This window comes from Doryrhamphus excisus, linkage group LG2 (genome assembly GCF_037039965.1).
Source record: "Doryrhamphus excisus strain RoL-2023G ecotype Guam linkage group LG2, RoL_Dexc_Guam_v1.1, whole genome shotgun sequence".
Lineage (NCBI taxonomy): Eukaryota > Metazoa > Chordata > Actinopteri > Syngnathiformes > Syngnathidae > Doryrhamphus > Doryrhamphus excisus.
This window is the reverse complement of record NC_136358.1, coordinates 5,217,183-5,240,801: the sequence shown is the minus strand read 5'-3', so window position 1 is coordinate 5,240,801 and position 23,619 is coordinate 5,217,183. Positions and strand designations below refer to the sequence as shown.

The 23,619-nt window shown below is 43.5% G+C and overlaps 2 protein-coding genes and 1 long non-coding RNA gene across 4 annotated transcripts; 1 reads left to right on the top strand and 2 right to left on the bottom strand.

The window, feature by feature from the left end:
• Positions 1-1,281: 1,281 nt before the first annotated feature.
• Positions 1,282-8,569, bottom strand: rce1a (Ras converting CAAX endopeptidase 1a). 2 transcript variants are annotated; one of them, XM_078796263.1, is made up of 9 exons: positions 8,487-8,569; positions 6,838-7,057; positions 5,889-5,991; positions 5,730-5,813; positions 5,573-5,651; positions 3,422-3,589; positions 3,285-3,356; positions 3,128-3,190; positions 1,282-1,814 (listed from the first exon to the last, which is right to left on the bottom strand). In XM_078796263.1, exons 2-9 carry the CDS (start codon positions 6,993-6,995, stop codon positions 1,585-1,587), a joined length of 957 nt encoding a protein of 318 aa, XP_078652389.1. In that variant the 5' UTR covers positions 6,996-7,057; positions 8,487-8,569; the 3' UTR covers positions 1,282-1,584. The 2 variants fall into 2 exon arrangements, with proteins under 2 accessions (XP_078652389.1, XP_057924040.1); XM_058068057.2 differs by lacking the exon at positions 8,487-8,569 and having other exon boundaries at positions 6,838-7,563.
• Positions 8,486-23,514, top strand: peli3 (pellino E3 ubiquitin protein ligase family member 3). The gene is made up of 7 exons (XM_058068011.2): positions 8,486-8,722; positions 17,478-17,675; positions 19,592-19,721; positions 19,841-19,942; positions 20,017-20,244; positions 21,507-21,695; positions 22,744-23,514. The coding sequence occupies exons 2-7, from the start codon at positions 17,503-17,505 to the stop codon at positions 23,341-23,343; spliced, it is 1,422 nt and encodes a 473-aa protein (XP_057923994.1). The 5' UTR covers positions 8,486-8,722; positions 17,478-17,502; the 3' UTR covers positions 23,344-23,514.
• Positions 10,166-15,654, bottom strand: LOC144901709 (uncharacterized). The gene is made up of 3 exons (XR_013629773.1): positions 15,465-15,654; positions 15,171-15,344; positions 10,166-10,562 (listed from the first exon to the last, which is right to left on the bottom strand). It is a non-coding gene; the product is annotated as an uncharacterized LOC144901709 (long non-coding RNA).
• Positions 23,515-23,619: the final 105 nt, after the last annotated feature.

The window sequence follows — 23,619 nt, the reverse complement described above, 5'->3', positions numbered from 1 at the left end:
TACAACAACAGAGCTGTGCAAAAATAGACTGCAGTCTCTGTCAGCACTGCTTGACGCTTATTTAGCTGGAGGGTGGGGGTGGGGGGCGGGGTAGTCGGCTGAGTGTGTTTTGTTTGACGACAGCGTTCTTCTTCTACAGTGGTAAAATAGTGTTTGCAACAAAAAAAAAAAAAGTGGGGAAATTACAACTCAGTGGCAGGTGAGGACCAAGAGGAAAAAGTGTAGGAATCGATAACGGTCAGCGTAAATAACATTGGGCTGGCTTGGTTGGAAGGGCAGAGGGGGGGGGCATGATGGGGCATTAGCAGTGACAGGTGCCTCTTAAGGCAGCTTTGAGTAATTGAATTGGCTAAAGGAACTGTCTCTTCAGACTGTAAGATAAATCTTCCTTGTTGTTGTGGGAGTGGCTGAGCCTTGCTGTTGTTAAAACATATCGATTAGTACAGTGGTGTAACTCTTAATATATAAACACACACACACAGTGGACGAAATGTGTATTTGAACTGCTAATTTTGAAAGTCAAAAAGGATTCCTTAGAGGTAAATAGCCGCTGATCTCAGAATGGCATCGATTCAGGGAGGAGAATTTGCAACTCAGCTCAGTGAAAGAGCAAACGACTGAACATTGAAACATTCACCTGTGACGGTGTGACCCAAAAGCCAAATATGCCTAACTTTTAATTAGTGTAGGTATACATATATATATATATATACATAAATATATATAACTAGTGTAGTTGAGCACTCCTGTGGGGAGCAATAAATCAGTGATACCACAAGCACTTGGGCTAGTTCATCAACGGTCTCCCCATTTTACTGCCCTAATACGCTTATTGCAGTAATACACCTGCTGCCGCATCGTCCATTATTTTAATGAATTTATTTGAAAAAGAACATACTGTGTGGATCAAAACTGCCTTGATTTCAGTTCACGTTTAGGCATATTATTTGGGTTGAGGTTGCAGTGCACTACTGCTGAGTAAAAAATGGCAACTCCCAACAGTAGCAGTAACACGGCTCTCTGGCGACCTCTAGTGTGTAGAAACATTAACCCCCCCAAGGACACGTCACTCATTTGTTTAAAAATAAATCGATATTGCTGAAGCGGTTAACATTTTCTTCACAGTTCCAGTTTAGCTTATAGAGTGTTTTTTGCATTTTTAAAGTTCTTGCTGCTGCCTATTTTATTGTGCAAGTAAACGATTTAGCGGCCTGTATATAAAGATGTACTATGTCTAATCGGTAAAGTATAACAGCATCAAAGAATTGATTGAAAAGGATCAAAACGACTCACTAATGATTTGAATTGTACTGGAATGGTCCAAGTTGACAACTGTAGCAAACACTGCACCAAAATCAGGATGAAATAACTGCTCCGGGAATAAATATGTCCTTCTGCAACATGAGCCTCCAAGCACTACACTCATCAGTAGACCACCCGACACCCTGACGACCATGATCAAGCACCACGGGCCCAAAACTGACCCGAGCTCTCAAAACGTCAACCACTGCGAGCGCTCGTCAGCAGAAAATGAAAGACGCAAAAGAAAGGAGAGGGAGTAAAGGGTGGTGGGGGGGCCGGGGATCAGGGGACGCACAGGGTGCTAGAAGAAACAGCCAGGGCGCACACCGGTGTGGGTATGCCGTAGTAGGAGGGGTCGGTGAGAGGGAAGAGGAGAAGGAGGAAGAGGATGACCCCCAGCAGGTAACAGAAGAGGACAGTGAGGCGGTGCGGGTGATCCAGGGCCGAACTGATGGCCGGGAAACCCATGTAGTTACAGAAGGAGTGGCAGAGCACTGGGCCCACCAGGTGACCTGAAAAACAAAGGAGGAAAGACGCACAACTGGATGAATGTTTACGGCAACAAGCTGAGCTCAAACTATGGTTTAACGCGCATACGGGACTGCTAAAATGCATTTGCATTTACAAGTAAGTGGACATTAGATACAAAAAAATGCCTATTTTAGATACTGTAAACTCTATTATTTGCCTCTCAGTTATTACCCACATTCAGTTTTACACATTTTTGGACTCCTAAACACAATAACCCACACAAGAAAGCTTTCTAGATCTTCCACATTCTGCACCTCTTTCTGCTCCCAAACCCAAAACGACTGTTTAATTTACTCCACCCCCGGCCCCTCCGGTAGTCCGACTCCTCAATGATTGGTCACACTCACAAGCACTCCCAAGGACTTCCGAAAAGTTCTTCCAGGCCTCACTTCCAAATGCGCAAACCTCATTATCTGATGCTAACGCATCGTTTGACATGAGTATACAACATTTATAGGTCAGAAAAATGCAAAAAGGCATAGTAGGTCCCCTTTACGAAACAATTACTGGCTGTATTGTACTTAGAAATCATGCCAATGTTGCAATACAACATCAGGTCTTGTCAAAATATCTTCCTGCTATATTATGTTGAGTGACTTGCTGGGTGGCAAATGTCCTATTGCAGTGAATGAAATGAATTAAGTAAATGAAAGAATGACCGTTCATGTGGGGGGAAATGCTTCCCCAGCAGACCACTCCATCATGGCGCCATTTCCTCCAAAACACGAACCAACACCCTCCCAAACTAAACATGTTGAAGCAGCCACTTGAAACACCAGATGAAAAAAATCCTCAAAGTGGATCCTCGAAAAAGCCCGAGTGGAAGCTGACTGTGTCGGCTAAGTTTAGCAAAGCATGCTGGTGCCGCTTTGTGTGTTCCAATTCAGGCTGTATAAGTGTGTTTATACCAATATACCAATTACGGTTTGTTGAGGATTTTGTAGCAGTGCGTGTAGAAGCTGACATCCTATTCAAGAGGTGAATGAAGCTAGATGCATTTCAAATTTTCCAGTGATGTATTACATCAATAAAGATGCATTTTATTCACTGACACAAAAACAACATGCTCGATTTTGGGAGGAAAAAACAGAATCGGCGACCAAATTCTAATTAATTGTGCAGCCCTGATGTATTTTTTTAAGGTACAGTTACTAGATTCTGAAAGCCAATAGTTTTAGCCACTAAGAGTAATTCGCTTCATGTATAGTTTAGTTTCTTCAGTACATACACTACTTTGTTGCATTTGCAGGACAATCACAAAACCCAACATGAGCCTGTATGGAAGCCTCCTTACCTGTTCTCACAAAAATGAAGGCTGCGTAGGCGCCAAACATGGCCGCGTAGGAGAACTGGAACGCTGTGACAGGGATTAAAAAAAATAAATAAATAAATACAGTTCCCCATTAGCATCATCCCTTGCCTCCATTGCGACTATGAAGACGACTACATACCAGCCGAGAGGAAGATCCCTGACAATGACCCCCGTCTGAAGCGCAGCGACTCAATCACGTGGTGGAAGTGAGCTACGAGATGACATGTTCCAAATTTGATGATCGTTCAAAGTCCATGCGTGTTCGTCTGAACTCACCCATGCCAAAAAAGAGTGGGCAGGTGAAGATGGCGGTGGCGGGGCCGGCGCAGGGCACCAACATGGGGAGCATACAGGCTCTGAATACCAGCTCTTCCGTCAATGGCGCCACCACCTGGTTCCTCAACCAGCGCATGTCGTTGAAACACAACGTCCAGAACCACGGGTCTGCAAGCGGAATTGTACAAACATGAAGTCGTCAACGTTAATTGGATAATTGGCTCGAGACCAAACTGCAATAATGACCTTCTAAAAACATAGTTTTACCATTACTGCATTCCTCAAAAGTATTTATTTCTGGTTACTTTCCCATTCATAAATGTAATTGGTTAAGGGAAATTACAAATTATGTTGTGTTTAATATTGATATTCGGAATTCAGCTGTTTGTGAACACAACTCATGTAAGCGTGATTAATGGAGGAGAACCATGTAAGTGAAATGGTACATCCTGCCCTAGTCGTGTCTTTTAAAATCTGTTGTGAAAACAAAGGTTGGCGACAAGCACAGACAATATCAGGAAAAATCGAAGATGGATTATTTTTTTGTTGAGCACAGGCGCATCCCGATGTGTCTACGATGGAGAGAAACTTGCTGTGCAAGAGGAACAAAGCATCAGATGTCAGTAATCAAGTCAACCTGCTGAGGAGTATGAAAAATAACATTGAGATGAGAGTAGGGAACAGATCACCAATCTTAAAACATGTCTGCTTCAGCAACAAGATTTTTTTTTAAGAAAGCCAGCAAAGCGAGGAGACGCGGCAGTCAAAGCACGCCACATAATGAGTGAGATGATTCCCAAGGCCGGAAAGCCATTCAAAGGTGACTTCATGAAAAGGTGCATGTTATAGGCTTGTTGCACATTGTGCTTCCAATGCATGCCGCCATCTGTGTGATGACATTATGGATGCCGGTTTTACATGGCAGAGTGGGGCTGGAACTACAACTGATGGAGGACCATCAATGACCGGGAGGAGAAAGAAAAGAGGGCGTGGAGGCCATTTAATCTGCATTGCATTATGCATCAGCAGGCCTTGTGCAGCCAATGCCCTCTATTTTCATGTCTGTTATTGTAAAATGCATTCATTGATCCAGCAGCTTAAAGCACCAGCAGTGCCACACATATTTTAGGAAACAAAACCATATGCTCTACTTCACTGAGGTACGTTGGTTCAGCAGGAGAGAGGTCTTGAAGGCATGGGATAGCCGGTCTTATACTAAGTGATCCCAAATGGCTCATGGATTTAGCTTTTCTTGTTGACATCACACAGGAGCTGGAGGTATTGAACATGGTGTTACAAGGCTAAGGGCAGCTTCCCAGTGATGCTTATGACAATGTCAGAGCTGTCCCCACAAAACATGTGCTTTGGAAACAAAATGGGTGCATAATACAACATTCAGTGTTTAGAAATACAGACACCATTATAATACTAAAGAAGGAATTTAGATTTGAAAGAAGGAGTTTGCGGCCACCTTCTCCTTTGTTGTGCAAGATGCTCCTCTTGTGCTTCAAATTTAGGTTCAAGGACCTGCAGTGCAATTCTGAACTTCAGGGATGTGAATGGAAAAGTTGACAAGCTTGGACAATTTCTGAGAGAATTGCCCGCACCTTCCCTGAGCTTCCCAGGATGTTTAGATGAACCACGTGCCTTTTCGGGGAGCACATGACTGTGTGGAAAAACTCTTCTCCGCCATGACCTTTAATAAGTCAAAGCACAGGTCCCAAACTTACTGATGAGCATCTTCAAGCCATGCTGAGGGTCTCAACTGCTTCCTCCTTTAAGCTAAATGTGGCTCCATTGGGCAAAGAGGAAGCACTGCCAGGTCTCTGACAGCAAGGAGTACTCAAAAGAAGCTTTTTTGAAAAATGTTCATGTTAAGAAGCATTCTTGTTGAAGACTAGAATATCTCCAGCAGCCCCTAAGTAAGTTGAGTTTGAGATCCCGACTGTAAACATGGGTTTGAAACAGACAGGAAGAAGGCCAAATAATGTCCCACTGACACATGGAATAATAGGCCATAGTCAAATTCGAAACAACAATCATTTATAAATTGTTATTTTGAAAAAATAGAATGAGGGATAGATATTCGAACCACGATGTGGCGAGGTCCAACTGTATTTGAATAGCTAAAACACACATGAACCAACTCACCAAATGCTAACCGGATACCTTCCATAAAGGTCCAGGGACAATCCATTCTCAACTGTGTCAGGGGGCCCAGAAACAGGATCTACAGCACGACACATACACACACACATTACAGAGTTGTGGAACAAGCGTCATTTATTGTGCATGCATCATTGTTTACCATGGTGAGCACCAGAGGCAGGACAATGGCAGGGATGAGGCCTTCAAAGCGAATCCCCATGACCGCCAGCAGTGGAGACAACATCTGACACACAAAAAAAACACAATTTGTTCAATCCAGAGCCATGCTGACCTCCATTCATCTGTGACATGAACTCACCCGGACACCTGACAATTCCTTCCATATCCACACAAAGAGAGGCGACACACCGGATATGATTAACACGCTGGTGAAGCGTCGTTTGATTACAGCGGGGTGATCCCTAACAGCCAAGCAGAAGAAAATACAAAAGACTTGTGGTATGAAGTGAATGGAGGTATGTTTAGGTCACAGGGTGGTGGTAGAACTCCTGCTGGCCAACCGAACTCTAAAGTAGAGGTGGGCGATGCTACGGAATATAATAATGATACCAGGTAAATACAGCGCCAATATTGGCAATACAGACAAGTTTTACTTCATATGGACACTTTTAACCCATATGATACAATGTAACGACAGCAACAAAATACAATATTTCATTTGTAAAATTATTTCAGATGAATAAAGTCAAGAATAAAGTCAGTAAATATGTAAATATACACTGCTGATCAAAATTTTAAGACATTTTGACATTTACATTTTTACTGTTGGTTTTTAAGAAGGTTCTAAATGCTTAAAAATGCAAAAAGAAGAAATAAGATAAAGACAAAAAGTATTTTAAGTCATTTATTGCAAGCAAGCACTAAAGTGAAATGATCAAAAGTTTAATACTACAGCCTTTAAAAGCCAAAATCAACAGCCTATTTCAGCTCAACAGTTTGCAATAAATTGCTTACTCATTTTTTGTCTCACTCTCATTTCTTCTTTTTCAAGCTCTACTTATTACCCCCTTATAACATGTAAATTCTTGCAATTGGCCAGGAAAGGACACAATGCATACATTACATTTGAACTCAAACATCTTTGTGAAACCTATGGAGCCCATCACTCCATCTACCAGAGACCCATACTTTCGTGGTATCATTACTAAAGATAGCTTACTCGATCAGCAAACCTCCACGCTCAGGCTAATTAATTGTTATGAATAAAGGTAATTAGTGAAAGAGTTGAAAATCAAAGTCAGGCCTACCTTGGCAGGTCACTCCTCCACACGTACAAACTCCCAACGTAGGAACAAGCGAGTAGCAGACAGAACAGGATCGACAGCCCGCACACTGGAGGCACAGCATCGCCATTGCTAAGCTCCCCTGCCAGAAGGCTCGGCACTAATTCCTCCTCGTCTGCCATAGCGTTGGTGTCAAATGGCTAAAGCAGAAGACTAAGCACAACATGGAGGGGAACTGGGCCATCTAACGTAGTCAAAAAAACAGCAGAGAGGACTGTTATAGTCCCCATTGACGTAAGCTAACGTTGCTAGGACAGAGCAGTGTGACCACTTCACATGGTTATTGTGACCGAGGTTATTGTTCAAATTTGCAAAACATATGCACGCACTTCGACAGTCGTCTTCTTTGTAAGCGTATAAACGTATTCTTATGTTTGTTGTAACAAACAATACACGTTACCAAACAAGTGGACAGTCGCACACTAGCTAAACCAAACGAAGCATAGTCTGGATTGACCCGAAGTAGTCCACTTTCTGACACCTCAAAATGTTCTTCTCTCTTCCTGTAGACTCTTGTGGTTTCATTATTATAGTCTACACATTTGAATAAACAAAACTTTTAACGTATTTTGTTGCGTGTGCGATTTGGTTATCAACATACTGCACTCTTCTAAGCCGTCATGCACTAGCTAATTAGCCATATTAGTCGGCGCACGTTGATTACGTCATAAAAGTGTCTTCTTCTTTTAGTTTAAATGGCGGGTTGCAACCATGATAAAAGTCTTCTTCGTAGTCTTGTAATTAACAGAAATGGCGCCTCCTGTTGACCATGTTTACGCAATTGCATCAACAGAAAGCGATTATATTCAGTGAAATGATCCAACACACGCATATATACATACAGGATATATCTTATTATATTCTTACAACTATCGGTAAATCAAGTAAATGCAGGAACAGCATTGTCGATACCGATGCTTTTTGCTTGAAAATACTCATTGAATGATTGTGTCTATAATATGTGCTCTTATTCAAATGATTTTTTCCCTCAAAGCCCTCAGTCCTAAATCTCTGAAAAGTGAGGGCGAGGCTTAAGTATTTTTTTCTGGAAACAACATAACATATACATATAACAATATGAACAACATAACAACCAAATACAGATATTTTTTCACAAAATGAGAACTGAAAAGTCGTACATTCATGAGAAAAAGAGTCGTAACATCGTAATATTCCAACCAAAGCCTTTTAGGCCATAATTAAATTTGTAGCCGTCTCAGGAAATGCCTGTTACGACGTAGTATTAAAATAATTTGAGATTTCGAGAATAATGTCTTAAATTTCCGAATTTATCCCCGTAATATTACATGTTTTTCTCGAAAATTTACAACGTCATTCTCGTAGATTTATGACTTATTGCGAGAAAAAAATTGGAACTTTGTTACAGGCACTGCCTTGAGACAGCTATTGTATTTCAGATTTTTTTTGGTGTGTTTATTGGTAATTTTAACATGTCAACTTGGGGCTGTCAGACTTTGAACTTTTTACCCAAATTACCATTCATACAATATTTTTGTTTGGTGGTGTTTTTCTCTTTAAATGTGTTAAAGGAGTGCTTGAATAGCTTTTGGAAGCACAGATTTCCGAGGATTCACGAAGGCAGCAGCACTTACCTTGGTTGAGGAGGCGAGAGAGAGAGAGAGAGGAAGGGAGAAGGCGAGCATCACTACACTGCCTCCTCCATCCTCACTCTGGACCTTCGATTTTAACCTTCCCGAGGCGGGACTGACGTGGACTGTCAGGATCCTCCCACCCACCAAAAATACACGCACGGATCCACAGTGACACACGCGCACCAAAGGAGGAATTACACAGCGGTTTCCGAGCTCCGTTGGCAAAACATCAGCGGGTAGGCGCTTGTTTATGTGCTCATCAGCTGTGTGCCTCCATGAAAGCAAATGGCAGCTGATGTCTAATCTGTTTGAAACCATCTTTTGTCATTGGAGTGGGGCGAACGTGGGGTGTGTGGGGGGGATTAATATCCCATTTTTGCTTTGTTAAAATATGGTTGTCATCCTCTGTCTCCATGATTGTCGCTGAGGAGGGTGTGTGTGTGATGATGATGATGATGTTTTTCTGGTAATGGAATCCCCACGGGTACGAATCCAGCTGTATGAAAGCCAACATAAATTAGATTCTAAACGTTCATTTATGGCGTATTGGTGTTCTTACTACATCATCACGCATATAGCCCTGCAAACCCCACTGCAATGTGCCTAGACTGAGCAGTAATAATAGAGACTCCTTAAAGGGTGGGAGGAAGGGAGGAAGAGGACATGTTCAATTCAATCTGGTATAATCGAATGAAAATATCTCAGTTATGGTTTTGTCATGATCCGGAAATATTTGTACACTTTGCTGAGTAATGACTCATGCTGGCCTGCTGACGAACATATACTGGATGTTGTCAGCCATACTGCACCGTATTACTGTATATGCACTGTACAGTTGCGGGAATAAGTATTTGATCCCCTGCTGATTCCTTTCACCCCCCTTTGCAAAGATGTCAACAGTCTACAATTATGTTACAGAAACATGAAATAATGAGTATAATATTATACATAGTATCTGACTGAGGAATTAGTCAATAGTGATTGGACACAGGGCGGCACGGCGGTCGAGTGGTTAGCGCAGCTAGGAGACCCGAGTTCAATTCCACCCTCGGCCATCTCTGTGTGGAGTTTGCATGTTCTCCCCGTGCATGCGTGGGTTTTCTCCGGGTACTCCGGTTTCCTCCCACATTCCAAAAACATGTTAGGTTAATTGGCGACTCCAAATTGTCCATAGGTATGAATGTGAGTGTGAATGGTTGTTTGTCTATATGTGCCCTGTGATTGGCTGGCGACCAGTCCAGGGTATACCCCGCCTCTCGCCTGAAAACAGCTGGGATAGGCTCCAGCACCCACCGTGACCCTCGTGAGGAAAAAGCGGTAGAAAATGAATGAACGAATGAATGATTGGACACAGGGCGGCACGGCGGTCGAGTGGTTAGCGCGCAGACCTCACAGCTAGGAAGGTATGCATGTGAGTGTGAATGGTTGTTTGTCTATATGTGCCCTGTGATTGGCTGGCGACCAGTCCAGGGCGTACCCCGCCTCTCGCCCGAAGACAGCTGGGATAGGCTCCAGCACCCACCGTGACCCTCATGAGGAAAAGCGGTAGAAAATGAATGAATGAATTTTAGTCAGAGAAACAGCTCCAAAGCAGAATGTCTCAGCCTCCATGTTTAACAGCAGGGATGGAGATGTTGGGTTCCGACCAAGTTGAGTCAATTTAACACCAAAGAGCCCAATACTAGTCACATCTAGACCACATCACATTCTCCCAAAGTTATGTTTATCTTAGTGACAGATAAACATTCCCTCACCTCTCTGATAATCTTGAATTTCTTGCGGAAATTCTGTGATTTATTGCACCAACAGTGGTCTCCTTCTCACCATCTTGTCGTCCAATTCCAGTCTCGTGCAGGTTGACAATCTTGTCCCTGAGATTCTTTGGCAACTCTTTGGTTTTGCCCATACTGGTGAGAAGGTTTGAATTGAAGAGACAGACGCTGTCTTCTGTATGGCGTGCTCTTCTCCAGCAGGTATCTGCGAGTTGTGTGTCGGACGGATGGCACATCTCCACTTCTCTCCCACTCAAGCTTGACAGTTGCCCGGAAACATGGCATGCACCTCGTGGCAGCGTAGCTAGCAAATAGCGTGGACAAGAATGTGAGATGCATTCACAGAAATTGGGTCATTACTTCATTCATTCATTTTCTACCGCTTTTCTTCACGAGGGTCGCAGGGGGCGCTGGAGCCTATCCCAGCTGTCTTCGGGCGAGAGGCGGGGTACACCCTGGACTGGTCGGCAGCCAATCACAGGACACATATAGACAAACAACCATTCACACTCACATTCATACCTATAGACAATTTGGAGTCGCCAATTAACCTAGCATGTTTTTTTTTTTGGAATGTGGGAGGAAACCGGAGTACCCGGAGAAAACCAACACAAACTCCACACAGAGATGGCCGAGGGTGGAAGTGAACCCTGGTCTCCTAGCTGTGAGGTCTGCGCGCTAACCACTAGACCGCCGTGCCACCCGGGTCATTACTTATTATTTTTATTTTCCCAGCAACCAACTGAAAACGACTACTTTTGGGTCCTGACCCACCAGTTGAGAACCACCGCGACCCAACAAAGCTGTTTTATATGAAATTAACACCCAAAGCCTGTATGTTCTTGTTACGATTGAGGCAATACTCAAAAGTATTTAGACTTCAATCAACTAATACAACCTGTCAATCTAGGGGTTGTTGCCCTGACACTTTCCTTCTAACAATCAAGAGTAGCAATCAAGAGGTGATTGCATGGGTCTGCAGGTCTACAGTCGCCACCTTTGGGGCCATTGGATCAGGTGCTGGGATAACACATGAACTGTTGTTGTAGATAAATCTTTGCCTGCTTTTTTATCCCGTGACAGAGCAAAGCTAAGGAACGCTGACTCATGTGTGGCGATCACAGTGATCTACGAGGTCCCAAAATTTATTTCAAGGTGTCAAACTCAATCACACAGGGGCCTAAAACTTTAGGCTGTGGGCCGAACTGGCCGAATCTTTATTATTAATTATGCTGAAATTTTCAGGACATGCCCCAATAATCCAGGGTAAAAGAAATATGTAAAATGTGAACATACATTTTTTCTTCACTTTTTTTTGTGTCCGTTCATTCCCGCCTGAAATTTCTACTTTCCAATGTTTTTTCGCCTTGGTTGTTTTGTTTCAATAAAGATCAACCACCTCTTCGTCATTCTCTCAATGTCCAGGCAAAAGCTACAGTATTTTATATCAACATAAAAACACCTGAGATGTGAAACCCAGGGCATACTTTTACTCCATTAAAGATGCTAAAACCAATCCAGGGCGGCACGGCGGTCTAGTGGTTAGCGCGCAGACCTCACAGCTAGGAGACCAGGGTTCAATTCCAAACTCGGCCATCTCTGTGTGGAGTTTGCATGTTCTCCCCGTGCATGCGTGGGTTTTCTCCGGGTACTCCGGTTTCCCACATTCCAAAAACATGCTAGGTTAATTGGCGACTCCAAATTGTCCATAGGTATGAATGTGAGTGTGAATGGTTGTTTGTCTATATGTGCCCTGTGATTGGCTGGCGACCAGTCCAGGGTGTACCCCGACTCTCGCCTGAAGGCAGCTGGGATAGGCTCCAGCACCCCCGAAAATGAATGAATGAATGAATGAAAACCAATCAAATATATGGTAAGCTAAGAAAATTTGACAATTTGAAGTGTCATATTTAATAATGTATCACAATAATGATTTCATTTTCCAAATATGCAGAAGGCCCCTAGGCTACACACAGGAAAACGTCTATGAGTTTAAACTTTGCAATGTAGCGGGAGCCCGCAGATATTAGCCCCCTAATATTATTGGTAGATCAACAAGGGCCACATTTTATGTTTTTAGAACAGACTAAATTAGCATCTGCTTCTTCCTATTTCTTTTTTTTTTTTTTTTTTACTGGAGCCTGAGGGTGCTTTGATTCACCAAAGTCCATAGGGGTTACATTACAGTATGTTTGTCTGTACCATCAAGCAACACCTAAGTGAAGTCAAAGCACAGTCGGAGAGGGAAGGGGGGGGGGGGGGGGTAGGGTAAGACAAGTGTTCATAATAGCGTTGTGAAGGATTTGCACAGCATAATGTGTTACATAATGTCAAGCGCACACGCACACACGTGCTTTCAAACGTGAAGCGAGATGTTTGTGATGTGACTCACTGACTTAATGACAACAAATATAAAAAGTAGAGTTTAAAAACAGGTGGAGAAATTTTTGTCACAGAGTTGCTTTGTCACGCTCTCAGTTTCTTTCTCGTCCTTTGCGTGTCTCCATCTTTCTCCCACACAATCACCCTTCCCCGCTTGTGGGCGGCCAGAGAGCAGGAGCACTTGTTCGCCAGGAAAGGAGAACTTCCGGCGTCCAAGAGAATCAGGGTGTGGGTCGGAAGCCAAACTATTTCTTATGATGGGAGCATCGATTTTGATAGCATTCTGATAATATTGATCAGACTGATTCTGATGATAGCATAATTCTGTAAAAACGACTCATTGCATGATGACCTTTGACCCAAAAGAGCCCACCGCCATTTGTGCCTCAAGGAAAATGATGCGACACAGTCGTCCCACGCTGCGATTGTTCGAACATTGCTCCCTCAATCTATCACGGTTTTAAAAAAATTATTAAAAAATTATTAAAAAATTATATAAAAAAAAAAATTATTAATAAATGACCGCTGTACTCCGGTTTCCTCCCACATTCCAAAAACATGCTAGGTTAATTAGCGACTCCAAATTGTCCATAGGTATGAATGTGAGTGTGAATGGTTGTTTGTCTATATGTGCCCTGTGATTGGCTGGCGACCAGTCCAGGGTGTACCCCGCCTCTCGCCCGAAGACAGCTGGGATAGGCTCCAGCACCCCCCGCGACCCTCGTGAGGAAAAAGCGGTAGAAAATGAATGAATGAATAAATAACTAAATAATTAAAAAAATAAAAATAACAAAATAATAACAAAATAATAAAACCTGACACCATCTGTTTATATGAAAAAAGACCATCAATCAATCAGACCAGTCCAGGGTGTACCCCGCCTCTCGCCCAAAGACAGCTGGGATAGGCTCCAGCACCCCCGCGACCCTCGTGAGGAAAAGCGGTACAAAATGAATGAATGAATACAAAAATAAAAATAACAAAATAATAAAACCTGACACCATCTGTTTATATGAAAAAAGACCATCAATCAATCAGACCAGTCCAGGGTGTACCCCGCCTCTCGCCCAAAGACAGCTGGGATAGGCTCCAGCACCCCCGTGACCCTCGCAGGGAAAAAGCGGTAGAAAAATAAATGAATCAATCAATCAATCAAAGGCCGTTTGCTATAGCAGAGGGAATCTGACCCTGGACTCCCATGGCGTAATTTGAACGTATGAAGGAATATGATCGGCAGCCTCTCTGGCTCACATATGCTTTAAAAGCTACATAATGTTATATAATAATAATAATAATAATAATAATAATAATAATAAGTAATTTCCTGGAATATGAGCTAAAAATAACTGAATGTAAACATGATACAATTACATGCATCAATTTCATGTTGTGTTATTTGCAATGCAGCCCTTTGCAGCCAGTGTTGTGCCTTTATCCGTTTGGCTCCATTATACTGTCCTCTTCCTTTGTCTTCTTTCTTTTGTTACCCCTCCCCTTCTCTGCCTCCACCCACAGGATGTGACTGTGGCTTGATTAGAAAAAGCGTGGCAATCCATCACCCTGCCAGTGTGTGGTGCTTTTACGCATGCGCGTACACACATGTAACCCCCCCGCAACCCTCTTCACTACAGTCACCCTGTTCCTCACTCCTCTCCTCTACTTCATGACCTCCTACAGCGACATGCTAGCTTCTGTGATTTGTTTTTGTTCTACCGGGGAGACGTGCCCTCCATCCACCATCGTCAACCCCCCCCCCATCCATCCATCCACCCCTTGCTAGGCTCGCAGAGAAGCCTAAATGACACCATGTCAGCTGTCCTTCTTTTGCTTCCGCTCATCCCCGCCTCCCGAGAGTCCACTTTGGCAGAGAGTCTGCTGCCGCTCAATATCCAGGCAGGCTAATGAAATGTCCACCGACTGCTTGATGCAAGCTCAGGTCATCTGTCATGTGACGATGAGCTGCTCTTTTCCTCTTCATCATCATCATCACTTCTGTGACTGATGTCTGTTTTAGGATGTGTAGCAAAGCCTGTTTTATGTTACTATACATGTTGATACATTGAATGGAGGCAACAGGACTCCAAAAGTTTACATTTTTAGGTGTGTGTGTCCCTGCTGGGTGTTTCCCATGGGGGTGGTCGCCACCGGTTGTTTGGCTCATGAACGAGCCCTCGTTAGTGGCCACGGTTCCCAGAGAACCGTGAAGAGACCAGTTGCCTCTATTAAAAGTTATGCGGATTACTATGACCGGGATAATTAACAATCTACACAGATATACAATAAATTGACAACCATCGTCACAACGAATCCTTCAATTCAGCGAGCGTCAGAGATATTAAACTTGGCTAGATTGTGCACAGTTGGAACCTCTAATGTCAAATTAGTCACAATAGGGGTGGTAGCAAGAATGTAAAAAAAAAAACAGACCAGTCAATGACCGCTACAAATAAATGTAGGACTTTTTTCCACGTCAAAGAAAAAGGCTAAAAGACTCAGATAAACAAAGATGGTAGGAGTGCAATAACAGTACCTTCATTTCCATAGTGTCCTCCACCCTTCTTGGTCTTGCTTGTCTGTCCAGTGTTAGCTTCAGCTTATCTCCTTTTCCTCTACGCCTTCCTCCCCTTTTGTTTACATTGTCGATGCCACTTATCGGCACTTCCGCCCAAGTTGGGTGGTGTGTTTAGACTCCGGTCCTCCTCAGCTGATCTCAGGGACTGGTCCATGATCAGTGATTAAAAAAACAAAACAAAAAATTAGTCCTGTGAAATTCAATATCCAAATACTCTTGCCTGGTGTAATATGTGAGCAAAATAATACCTACAAAACTGCAAATCTGGAAAAAATGCTTCACAACGCTGTTTTCGTGCCGCCATCTTGCAGAAGTACAGGTCTTCTGTTAAAAACACACACAAATTAGGTTGAATTAGCATCAAAATAGACTATTTATTACCAAAACAAAGACATTCTATGTAATTCTATGACCCATATCGTCATAATGGTGGAAGGACAAACCTCCTTTCACATGTATGTGTATGGCGCCTCTCAAACATGGAATGAGGGAAATGATTGTTTATGTTTTTCATGCTCATCAATAGGTGCTGTGGACACATTACTGTTCTTCTTCTTTTTACAGTAAAGTCTTGTTATATCAATATCGGTTAAAACGAATTACTGCTTATTACGATACTATTTTCATTTCCCGGCAAATTTCTAGTCTTTTATGATATACGTAATTAGTTCCGTTAGTACGATACCCGGTTATTATGATAATCCGGTTACTACGATGCCCTTTTCATCTCCCGCCAGCCAATTTGGTCTGCTTATATCGATACAAAAGCAGCTTAAATCAATCTTTGCTTAAGATTGATAAGCAAAGATTGATTTAAGCTGCATTATTGATTTAAGCTGCATTATTGCCCACTTTTAATGCAGTTCGGCGCAGGATCGGATATATCGACAGTCCGATTATATCGACATTTTTTCCGACTCCTGACAATATCGATATAACAAGACTTTACTGTATTTGGGCTTTTTTCCTTCTGGGGCAGCCATAGCAATCCAATCCTGTCTTTTGCATCTGTCTCTTTCCCACCAACTTCACTACATCCATAAACCTCCTCTTTGGTCTTCTTCTACGCCTCCTACCAGGCAGCGCTAAACGCAGCATCCCAACCATCTCAGTCTTTCCTCTCTGACTTTATGCCCAAAGTCGCTAACATATAATTTCCCTCTGATGTACCCGTTCCTGATCCTATCTATCCTGGTCACTCCCAATGAGAGCCTCAGCATCCTCATCTCTGCTACCTCCAGTTCTGCTTCCCGTCTTTTCCTTAGATTAGATTTTATTGTTATTGCTCATGTGACTGGTACAGGGCAACAAAATGCAGTTAGCATCCAACCAGAAGTGCAAATTTATAAATACCTTATTAGTAAGTTAATGAAGGAATATACGTAATAAGAGCTGTAAATGGACATATATATGTACAAACTATAACAGGCTATGACTATGATACAGTGTGGATATACTATACAGGGATATAAATGACTATAGTATGGCTATTGCAGATTATACAGATTATAAACATTATGAAATATGAATGTGACAAGATATAATAATATTATGTCTCTGAGGTGTTATTTTGTACAAATGTTGTAATAGTTAAAGTGCTGGCTCTTTTAGTTGTGCCCAAAGTCGCTAACATATAATTTCTCTGATGTACTACTCGTTCCTGATCCTATCTATCCTGGTCACTCCCAATGAGAGCCTCAGCATCCTCATCTCTGCTACCTCCAGTTCTGCGTCCCGTCTTTTCCTTTTCCTCAGTGGCACTGTCTCTAGACAAAACAACATGGCTGGTTTTGATACTTTTTTTTTTATAATAAAAAGGGGCATTTAACAGTATTACTATATTTTAAATACCTTTAAAAGGGATGCTGTCATCCATATTGGCTTGTACTGTTGCTTTAAAGCTGCAAACTTTTCCAGCATCATCACACTCACCTTCCCATGGTGATTATCTAATGCGCTTGCAGGGAGGATGAAGCTTATCTGGTTCTGTCATGCTTTCGTTCCACAGAGCGTAGGCGGTCTCGCCCACTTTTCCGATTAATAATAGGTTTGAACCTGCATGCGTATAGATGGCCACTCATCAGGACTGTAAACAGAGTATCAAAATATCCACTGCGAGCCCACTCTTCTGCTGAAATATTATATTATAATATCTACATGGAAGTCATTGATGGTGTGATTTAACAGTCTAGCTCTGCAGGCATTAGAAATTGCAAGTCACAATTGCAGCTGGCTGACTACTGACTAATCCTCCTCTCCAAACAGCAAGCCCCAGTGGTGGCCAGTGGGCATGGTTTTGGAGGGTAGCTCCGAGGCGCTGTGTCCCCCCCCATCTCTGGAGCTGCGCCCATCGTGCAACAAGAGCCAGCCCTCGCCTCCTCTGGGCTCAAGCTCTCAGCTTCCAGACGGAGTCTTTCCTGAAGACAGAGAGCCCATCAAGTACGGCGAGCTCATCGTCTTAGGGTGAGATGCTTAAATCACTTTTTTTTTCCTCCACATTTTTATGAGTCCACGGTGGACCAATGGGCTAATCAATCAGCGTGCGGAGTTGCAGACACACCATCATCTTGATTAGAGTAACATTGAAAGGTCAGGGGGTCCTTGAAAGTCTTAAAGCTGCAAATGACTTCATTATTACATTACTGACGTAGCAAACATTATTAGCCTCACTCCGTTGATGCAGTTAGCTTGTTGACCAAGTCATTTCAATCAGGGGCGTCCAAACTTTTTCCACCAAGGTCTGTATACAAAAAAAAAAATTAAGTCTTCAGGTGGAGTTTTTGAATATGATATATAAGTTTTACTGGGCGGCACGGCGGTCAAGTGGTTAGCACGCAGACCTCACAGCTAGGAGACCAGGGTTCAATTCCACCCTCGGCCATCTCTGTGTGGAGTTTGCATGTTCTCCCTGTGCATGCGTGGGTTTTCTCCGGTTTCCTCCCACAATCCAAAAACATGCTAGGTTAATTGGCGACTCCAAATTGAGGTATGAATGTGAGTGTGAATGGTTGTTTGTCTATATGTGCCCTGTGATTGGACAGCTGGGATAGGCTCCAGCACCCCCCGCAACCCTCGTGAGGAAAAGCGGTAGAAAATGAATGAATGAATGAAAGTTTTACTGGACTACAATTTAAAAATGTTGCCTTCACATACCGTACAGTCATCCCTAATTTATCATAGTTAATTGGTTCCAGACCTGACCTCAATAAGTACATTTCCACCAAGTAGGATTCTGTATGAATAAATTCATATTTTCATAGTTACTATGGATGTTCCCATCCGATCTTCATGGTTTGTTACCACCACACAGAAGAAAACGCACCACATTGTTTATACTAGGGACCGTCAATAAATTACTATTGCGTTGAAGAGAGTCATATAAATGGACCTATAACCATGTCCAAATGATTAGTACTACCCTAAAATACTTTGCATGCCCATAGTGTTCCAATTACCAATTTCGAAGCCATCAGATTGGATGCCAAATGTGGATTGGGACAAAAAAAAATATTTCTATCTTCTAAATAGTTTTTTAACATTATTAGGGTCCCCCCAGATATGAAATAATACCCGTATAGTCAACTTTACATTTGTATTACCTAATATAGTAGATATAATCGGTTCTCACACTGTCTTGATTATTGTACTTTGGCTATTGTACGATTGTACTTGGCTCACACACCCAACACCAAATCTCTAGTAATGCTACAATGCTACAGTATCATCCATCCATCCATCTGTTTTCTATGCCACTTATCCTTACAAGGGTTGCAGGTATGCCGGAGCGTTGAAGATGTAGAGAAGTTGCTGTTGGTATGGATCCACCAGCTGTGTTTTTATGTCATGTCTCAAAACATTTGACTATATGGTCGATGCCGCAAATGGACTAGTTTGTGTAACATTCTCATTTGAGTTTGCCAAAACGAATGAGCCTCAGAGAACATGGTAGTATGATGTAAACTATGTTTTATATACTTTTATATACTTTACTATATTATGTAAAGTATTAGAAGATTTGGTGTTTCATCCAAGATGGCTGAATAAACAAGCTATGATGGAAGTTGTCGACATCCTTTGAAATGCCACAAGTCAAAGTCTGTTTGTACTTTAACCAAGACACCGTGCCAGAAACAAGGCAAACTTTTGGCAAAATTTTTTTGACAAAAACAAAAAAAAACAAAAACAAGGTTTGAATGTGCTGATATATGATATATGATGTTAAGATTATTACATAAGTGTGAGACTGCCCGTAACGCCCCTTTTTGTAGCATCCATCCAATCACTGCCTCTTGTGTTCCCTCACTGAAGCATCACATTAGGTGTCCATGGCAACACAAGAAGATCATCTATTTTATGTTTTTTCATGTCTTGCTTTGAAGGCACAATGGCTCGCTGGCCAATGGCGACAAAGGTCGCAGAAGGAGTCGCCTGGCCCTCTACAAGAGAACAAAAGCTAACGGGGTCAAACCTGATGTCATCCACAATGTCTCCACTCCTCTCGTGTCCAAGGTGAGATATGACAACTGTTGTATATACTGTGTGTGTGTGTGTGTGTGTGTGTGTGTGTGTGTGTGTGTGTGTGTGTGTGTGAGAGCGACATGTCTCTATGTGGTTGTTTGTTTTGGCAGGCACTCAGCAACAAAAGCCAGCACAGCATCTCGTACACTTTGTCACGGAGTCACTCAGTCATTGTGGAGTACACGCATGACACAAACACGGACATGTTTCAGGTAAGTGCATCATCAGATGAAGCCGTGTACACTATATATATATATATGCTATATATTTGTCACGCTTCTATCAGATCGGCCGCTCCACAGAGAGCATGATCGACTTCGTGGTAACAGACACGTCAGGCAGTGGCGGAGGTCAGAGCGGGGGCGCAGCCGGGGAGGGCGGCGGCGGCGGAGGTCAGTCGGCGCAGAGCACCATCTCCCGCTACGCCTGCCGCATCATGTGCGAGAGGAGTGCCCCTTACACGGCCCGCATCTACGCTGCGGGCTTCGACTCTTCCAAGAACATCTTCCTGGGGGTGAGTGTTCAAAGCCTGCTCATGCCGTTTAACCCTGGGAGCAGGATGCCATGGCAACCAGGTTCCCTACAGGGACTGTTATGTCACTCTGTGGTGACATCATTGTCGGGAAACATGAGCAAGACTTTTGAGAGTCACGAGATGACCTCAGAAGATGCAGATGCCAAATTAAGTGTACTTTATATATATGCATGTATGTCAGTGGTGTCCAAAGCGCGGCCAGTGTCCCACCAGTGGCACATTCTTAAAATTACAAAACTGAAAAAAAAGTCTTGTTCATGTCTTACGTGACTAATTTATCTAATAAATTGTGTGATGGGCGGCACGGCGGTCTAGTGGTTAGCGCGCAGACCTCACAGCTAGGAGACCAGGGTTCAATTCCACCCTCGACCATCTCTGTGTGGAGTTTGCATGTTCTCCCCGTGCATGCGTGGGTTTTCTCCGGGTACTCCGGTTTCCTCCCACATTCCAAAAACAAATAGGTATGAATGTGAGTGTGAATGGTTGTTTGTCTATATGTGCCCTGTGATTGGCTGGCGACCAGTCCAGGGTGTACCCCGCCTCTCGCCTGAAGACAGCTGGGATAGGCTCCAGCACCCCCTGTGACCCTCGTGAGAAAAAAGCGGTAGAAAATGAATGAATTGTGTGATATGAGTGTAAGGACTAATATAGGGTTGTTATTCCATGTCTATAGGGTTCAAATAATGTCATAAACAGGTTTTATATGCTCTACGAAAATATTCCATTTATTAAAATGGAGTCTTACTTGGCTGAAATTGTCGTCCTGTAAAACACAAACACAAACAGCCTTGGATTTTTCAGTATAAAGTTTGGACACCCCTGTTATACATGGTGTGGGGCAGTCCAAAACGTGACATGTGAGGTGCGCAAAGCTAAACGCAGAACTAAGAATAGACGGCATGACTTCATCTCATGCAAAATTCATCAGAACCGCTGGCAACAAAGACACACACACATACACACACCTCTGAGCTTGCCATGTGTGTGTGTAATTTTATACATTAACGATCACCTCATCACCTAGCGAGCTAATAAGTCTTTTCCTCAGGAATAAGTTTATTCTTAGGCGTGGGTGAACTCCCCAGGATTAGTCAATACAGTGCAGGATTAAATATAGCAGCAGCAAAGTGCAACGTCGGTTTTTTTTTACCCCCGACACCCACCTACACCATCATCATCATCATCATCTCTCAGGACGTGATTCCCTCTCACCTTTACTTCCGCTTCCTCTGCCGTCCCAGGAACGCGCTGCCAAGTGGAGGACGTCGGACGGCCTGATGGACGGACTGACGACCAACGGCGTGCTGGTGATGCATCCGGCGGGCGAGTTTGTGTCCGAACCTGCTCCGGGCGTCTGGAGGGAGATCTCGGTGTGCGGCAATGTCTTCGCCCTGAGGGAGACGCGATCGGCCCAACAGAGAGGAAAGCTGGTAAGATGACCCTGATGAGACAATCATGAATTAGCACAGGGGCGCCCATTACATCAATATGTTCACTTATAGCAGCGAGTTATGTACAAAAAATGACTTCATCATGAACTCCACTTTAGTCTACTATTGAGGAATTATGTGCAATTGTCATTATTGCAATATTGATATATTGAATTTTGTGAATGGTATCCACTACTCATATTCATACCTATGGACAATTTTGAGTCTCCAATTAACCTAACATGCATATTTTTGGAATGTGGGAGGAAACCACACTACCCAGAGAAAACTTGGCCCTTCTTGGTAATTATTATAGTTATTCTCCATAATGAATGGTTTAAATTTATTTTTTTACATTTTTATATAATATGTTGACAAATTCTTATTTTTATTTTTAATGACGACATGCCACCCTCGGCCATTTCTGTGAGCCAAAGTATTTGTTATGAAGGGAGAATCGATTTTGATAGCATATAATTCTGTAAAAACGACTCATTGCATGATGACCTTTGACCCCAAAAAAATAATTAATAAATGGCCGCTGTTTCGTGGTTGACTACGGCCTATTATTAGTCCGAAAAATATTGAAAGACAAGCTTAGTTATGGCGGCACGGCAAACCTCACAGCTAGGAGACCAGGGTTCAATTCCAGTTTGCATGTTCTCCCCGTGCATGCGTGGGTTTTCTCCGGGTATTCTGGTTTCCTCCCACATTCCAAAAACATGCTAGGTTAATTGACTCCAAATTATACATCGGTATGAATATGAGTGTGAATGGTTGTTTGTCTATATGTGCACTGTGATTGGCTGGCGACCGGTACAGGGTGTACCCCGCCTCTCGCCCGAAGACAGCTGGGATAGGCTCAGTAGAAAAGCGGTAGAAAATGAATGAATGAATGCCCACACATCACTGCTAAAGTGGTGGAGCAGATCGGGCCTTCATTTTTTGTCACCTTGCTGCTGGTCAATGGTTGACTCCGTAAGTGCAATGGCCCTAGAGAGAAGAGTCACATGGCTAAGCTGTCCCCCTCTCGTCTTGTTCGATTAAGGTGGACAATGAGTCCAACACCCTCCAGGACGGCTCGCTGATTGACCTGTGCGGGGCAACCCTGCTGTGGCGGACCCCGGCTGGCCTGCGCTACACACCCACCCTCAAACAGCTAGAGTCCCTTCGGCAGGAGCTGAACGCTGCCCGGCCCCAGTGCCCCGTGGGCTTCAACACCCTGGCCTTTCCGAGCCTGGCGCAGCGTGAGATCGTGGACAAGAAGCAGCCATGGGTTTATGTCAACTGCGGCCATGTGCACGGTTACCATAACTGGGGCTACCGCAAGGACAAGGTCCCTGCCGGTCCGGGCGGCACAGTCCCGGCCAACACCGGGGAGAGAGAGTGCCCCATGTGCAGGCGAGTGGGCCCCTATGTCCCGCTATGGCTGGGCTGTGAGGGGGGCTTGTATCTGGATGCGGGACCTCCCACTCATGCCTTCTGTCCCTGTGGTCACGTGTGCTCTGAAAAGACAGTGGCAGGTTGGAGCCAGATCCCACTACCCCACGGTACCCACGCCTTCCACGCCGCATGCCCCTTCTGTGGCACCTGGTTGACAGGGGAGCAGGGCCACATTAAACTTATCTTCCAGGGCCCTGTCGATTGAAGCCACACCTGGAAGTCATGCTGAAGGGAAAAATTTTTGAACTCTCATGCAACAGCTGATGCAAAGGCTTCAAGTGTAATTTCATGTGTATGGACACTTTGTAAATAAATGTGTTGACACGATCGGCTACTTTGTTCACTACATGAATACAGCACATTTTCTCGGAGGTGTAGCCTGCGCCACATCTCTGATGCTAAAAATAACTCAAGGTCACCAGCAGTCTCATCATTAGGACAGAAGGAGGTGCAGAAGAACCACTCTGTCATTACATAATAG

Coding starts and splice junctions, on each gene's coding strand:
- peli3 (XM_058068011.2), top strand. CDS start 17,503: ATGGTTTTGGAGGGTAGCTCCGAGGCGCTGTGTCCCCCCCCATCTCTG. Junction 19,943..20,016: donor CAAACACGGACATGTTTCAG/GTAAGTGCATCA, acceptor CGCTTCTATCAG/ATCGGCCGCTCCACAGAGAG. Junction 20,245..21,506: donor CCAAGAACATCTTCCTGGGG/GTGAGTGTTCAA, acceptor CTGCCGTCCCAG/GAACGCGCTGCCAAGTGGAG.
- rce1a (XM_078796263.1), bottom strand. CDS start 6,995: ATGGCAGACGAGGAGGAATTAGTGCCGAGCCTTCTGGCAGGGGAGCTT. Junction 5,652..5,729: donor TGCCTCTGGTGCTCACCATG/GTAAACAATGAT, acceptor GTCGTGCTGTAG/ATCCTGTTTCTGGGCCCCCT. Junction 3,357..3,421: donor CCCACTCTTTTTTGGCATGG/GTGAGTTCAGAC, acceptor GTCATCTCGTAG/CTCACTTCCACCACGTGATT.